This window comes from Dioscorea cayenensis, chromosome 16, assembly GCF_009730915.1.
Source record: "Dioscorea cayenensis subsp. rotundata cultivar TDr96_F1 chromosome 16, TDr96_F1_v2_PseudoChromosome.rev07_lg8_w22 25.fasta, whole genome shotgun sequence".
Taxonomy (NCBI): domain Eukaryota; kingdom Viridiplantae; phylum Streptophyta; class Magnoliopsida; order Dioscoreales; family Dioscoreaceae; genus Dioscorea; species Dioscorea cayenensis.
The window spans coordinates 10207772-10211954 of record NC_052486.1 but is presented as its reverse complement, the minus strand read 5'-3'; the positions used below and the strand labels follow the sequence as shown (position 1 = coordinate 10211954).

At 31.9% G+C, this 4183-nt stretch overlaps 1 protein-coding gene across 1 annotated transcript; it reads right to left on the bottom strand.

The window, feature by feature from the left end:
* LOC120278782 (branched-chain-amino-acid aminotransferase-like protein 2) lies at positions 1 to 4074 on the bottom strand. Its single transcript, XM_039285514.1, has 11 exons — positions 4019 to 4074; positions 3735 to 3821; positions 3532 to 3583; positions 3291 to 3376; positions 2618 to 2671; positions 2440 to 2523; positions 1893 to 1964; positions 1551 to 1631; positions 1045 to 1080; positions 681 to 823; positions 1 to 213 (listed from the first exon to the last, which is right to left on the bottom strand). The coding sequence occupies exons 1-10, from the start codon at positions 4070 to 4072 to the stop codon at positions 695 to 697; spliced, it is 735 nt and encodes a 244-aa protein (XP_039141448.1). The 5' UTR covers positions 4073 to 4074; the 3' UTR covers positions 1 to 213; positions 681 to 694.
* Positions 4075 to 4183: the final 109 nt, after the last annotated feature.

Here is a 4183-nt window from a genome sequence, read left to right as displayed (position 1 = left end):
TTTTGATGAACAGAGAAATCTTATTACACATTATTTTCATATCACAAGTGTTATCAAGAATTTCACATCTCTCACAACATAGAACATTCAGTTTTTATTTGTAATTTAAGTTCAAACATTAACATTTCATCCCCTGTACAAAAAGCCTCACTTAAAAGCTTGCATTCATCATTAGCTTTGTAACTGTCGAAATCATCAAACCAAATCCAAACCCTGAAAAGTTTCAAGTCATGGGTTAAGAAAACAGATACATTTATGTAAATTTTCTAGCTGAAATCTGCCATGCAAATATTCAGTTCTAAATTGTTTACCAAACTGTTACATCTCATACATTGCTGTTTTATATATGTGCATTGTAACACCAATGCAACCCTAAGTTCCTAACCCATTTCTTAATATCATTCCAGTGCGCTGACACAAGTGCAGCACAATTGATTGGGGGTCATACAAAATGACATCAATGTTTGTTTATACATTGAAACCAACATCTAAATGAAACATGTTCACAATCCCAACAATAATCAATAATCTCCGATTTTCACATTGTATAATTTCGCTAATGAAGTCTAATTTTCTTATACTAAATAATAGTGGAATCCTTAAACCGATATCATTGCAAATCTAGTACGAGCTAATCAAGTCTACAAGTTTGTATCAATAAGAATATTTAGAAAGTTTACCTGATTATTTCTAGTTATTTTTCCACATGCTTTGGTATCGGAACACCTGTTTCTGTAGTCAGAACTTTGTAGGCATTCTGTATTTGTTTAGTGATAGGGCCCACTTCTCCGGTTCCAATAACACGACCGTCAATCATAACAACCTGTTAAAACTAATCTTTATCAAACTTTCCCAGCAGCGAAATCAGAAAAAGATAACAAGTTCAAACAGAACTTTCATGTAAAAACTAATGATTTGTCAAAATTGTAAACATTCTACAGTACAGGGAGTAAAAACAATTGTGCATCATCTAAATTTAATGAGAAACTTTATATACTTAGTAACAAGAATTGTAGAAAAAACAAAAACAAAAAAGGAACTGACTGGTGTGAGTTCTCCCATTGTTCCTGTAGTCCACACCTGCAATGAAAAATATTAACACAAGATAAATTAATTACTCAAGGTTATTTTCTAATTGAAATAAGGTCTGCTTAAAAGAAGTATAAAAAATTCAGGTAACAGCTAAAGCAAAGGACAAGATATGAAATGCTTGAGTGATCACAGCTTCATGATCGATCATAGCATGCCAAACAATATCAAAAAGGGATACTATAATAAAGCAAATTCTGAATTGCGCAAATTCACAGCAATGACAAGCATAATAATGAAAATGATAAAATGACGTATAACGGTTTAAACATTAAAAGTTCAGAGTAAAATAGTCAGTTCTTTACCGCAAATCCTCCATGTAATTATACAAGTTATAGTAGAAAATTTAGAAAAGAGTATTTAGTTAGAAAAATACGATGTCATCTTAGGAGAAAAAGGAAATATAGAGATATGTCACTCCCGAAAAAGCTTAAAAGACTTTTTAGTGAATAATATAAAACCTCATCAGCAGCATGAAACTCGGATAAACTGATACGTCTCTCATGTAGCACAATATTCTCTTTTCTAACAAGGTCCATCACCTGCAATTTCAAAATGAGTTTTGGAATGCTTGTTGAATGATTTTAATCGAAAGTAGTGCAATGCAATATTTAATTTTCAACAGGTATGCTACTAGCCTACTACATTCTAGTGAGGCAGACGGTCATCCCAAAAAGATAAAATAAAATAAAATAAAATCAACATGGGGAAAAGACAAATGATTTGCTCAAGTCATGTCTTTGATATAATTTAGTTAATATAAATAGTGCTTTTGAAAGGATTAGGGCATAGGTGGAACTTACAGTTGCCCGTGTTATGCCTGGAAGACAGTAATCAGCATGAGGAGTTGATACTTGCCCTTTCTTTACCAAGAACTGCATATCAGAAAATAAGAATAAAAATGGATGTGTAAACTTATTCAACACCTCTTAATACATGCAATTTTATTTTAACTAGCCAAATTATTTTTTTAACCAAACTAGATGAAAATTAAACATACTATCCGGACACTTAAGCTAATAGGATGAGAGGCCTATATTTATCTATTCAAATCCATTTTATAAAATTCACTTATATAGAACAATTTTAGTCTAATTCACCCTTGTGATACATACTTGTCTATTTTAACGAAGCATGTTGCAAATAAACTAAACAAATCAAGCTCTAATACCATACTCTATGTGAACCAAACATATTATCTAGCATGCATTCAACCCAAAAGCTTAAAGCTAATAGGTTGAAAGACCTAGACTTATACATTAACATTCATATTTACCAAATGATCTGATGTGAGATAATTAATTACCCATAATTAATTACTCTAGTAATTACGACGTGCGATCCCCTTACAATGTTTGTAGCATTAGTCTCAGACACAAAGCCATCTTTGTCCAACATAATTGCATCACCTGCATTGGCAACATTTCCTTCTATCTGCAGCTCAAACAAGTCAGATTTCTGAATACATAAATCCATAAAATTTAACAAGCTACATGTATGAGAGTGCATCAAGGAATAAGAACAGAACCTTTGCTAGTATGTTGTTGATGAGATTATTATGATGAATCTTTGAATCTATACACTAAAAGAAGAAAAGAGAATTAAGTTAGATCCAAAATGTATTAAAATATACAAAGAACTACATGGATAAAAATTGAGTTGAGAAAGAATGCAATCAAAGAAAATGAATCATTATAAGATGTTGAAAATGACAAGCAACCAGCAAACCAATTTCACCATTGAGCCAATTAAGGGCAATGTTTAATTCTCAGTGCATCTTTATTTATTACACAATTGCGTTCTGGTGTGCAAAAATACCAGAAACAAATACAAATTAATTCCAAGCAACAACCCAAACTTGAACCACTACACAATGGATCAATGACGTCGCTAACTAGCCCATGCAATCATCAACAAAAGACACTTTATGACGCAAGGAAATTGTCATGGAGAAATATTGGACTTTCATAGTATATCCTCAGGAGATCAATTAGCGAAAACACAATGTCGCAATCATAATTACTTGTGCATATTATTACATTATCTCATGGACACATTAATGTCATAGAGGATACATACCTCAATAAGGAAGATGAAGTGTTAAAAATTCTGAAAAGAGCCAAAAGAACTGAAGTATGATGATGATTCATTCATTGAAACAAAGGTGATTAAGATTAATGAAAAAAAAGCACGAATCTTACATTGGGTGAATTCCGACGTGTGGTTGCAGTCACAAGTTTTATACCACTTGAGTTGTCATAAACTGGTGGTTTCCACTCGGCAAGAACTGGAATATATTAAGTAGTTATAATGTTGATTTGTCCATTAGAATGAGAATTATTTCGAAGAACTTAATGGCAAGAATATGTACAAATTATCTCGGCAGAATAAATTAGTCACAAAAAATACACATAGTTTACTCCATTGTACAGTTAAAGTTACCAATTAATGTGCACCCATAAAGGTTAAAGGTTGGACTCATCCCAGATGTGACCTGAAGAAGAGAATGCAGCATTAGAGAAAACCACTGTTATGTAGCGACATTGAATTATAACAATAACTGCTTCCAATTCAGCCTAGAAACAATTCCCAAAAAACATAAAAGAAAATCATGAGCATTGGAATAATAGTCTTCATAAATCTACCTTTTTTCCACGAGTTAGAGTGAGTCTGATGTGAGCATTATCAAACATCCCATTTGACATGAGTGTTTTGAAGATAGCCCCCTTAATCTGAAGGTCAATCAATGCCTCAATCAATTTTAGAAATGACAAAATGATTAATTCCTAAAATAAATTTCATAAGAATCCAAGTAAAAATGTTGATTCACAAAAAAGAGAGACAAGCTATAAATGTCAATATTCATATGCAACACGAGGCTCAAAATAGCGTAAATTGAAAACATAAAAATGAAATCTTAAAATGTCACCTCTTCACGATCTGGAACATTGTTGAAGGCTAAAGCTTTGGCTGAATCAAACATTCTAAAATAAAAAAAGGGCTGAGTATTGGTCATCACTTATTAAATCACAGTATAGATAAGTTTAAATAAATATTAAAACAAGACCTCACCACTTAGTATCAAAAATTAAGT

Bases quoted from the DNA above. Each gene is read 5' to 3' on its own strand.
- LOC120278782 (XM_039285514.1), bottom strand. From the start codon at position 4,072: ATGTTTGATTCAGCCAAAGCTTTAGCCTTCAACAATGTTCCAGATCGT. The intron at 3,377-3,531 runs GTAACTTTAACT...AATATATTCCAG, and splicing joins TTATGGGTGCACATTAATTG to TTCTTGCCGAGTGGAAACCA. The intron at 1,632-1,892 runs GTAAGTTCCACC...TTGAAATTGCAG, and splicing joins CAGGCATAACACGGGCAACT to GTGATGGACCTTGTTAGAAA.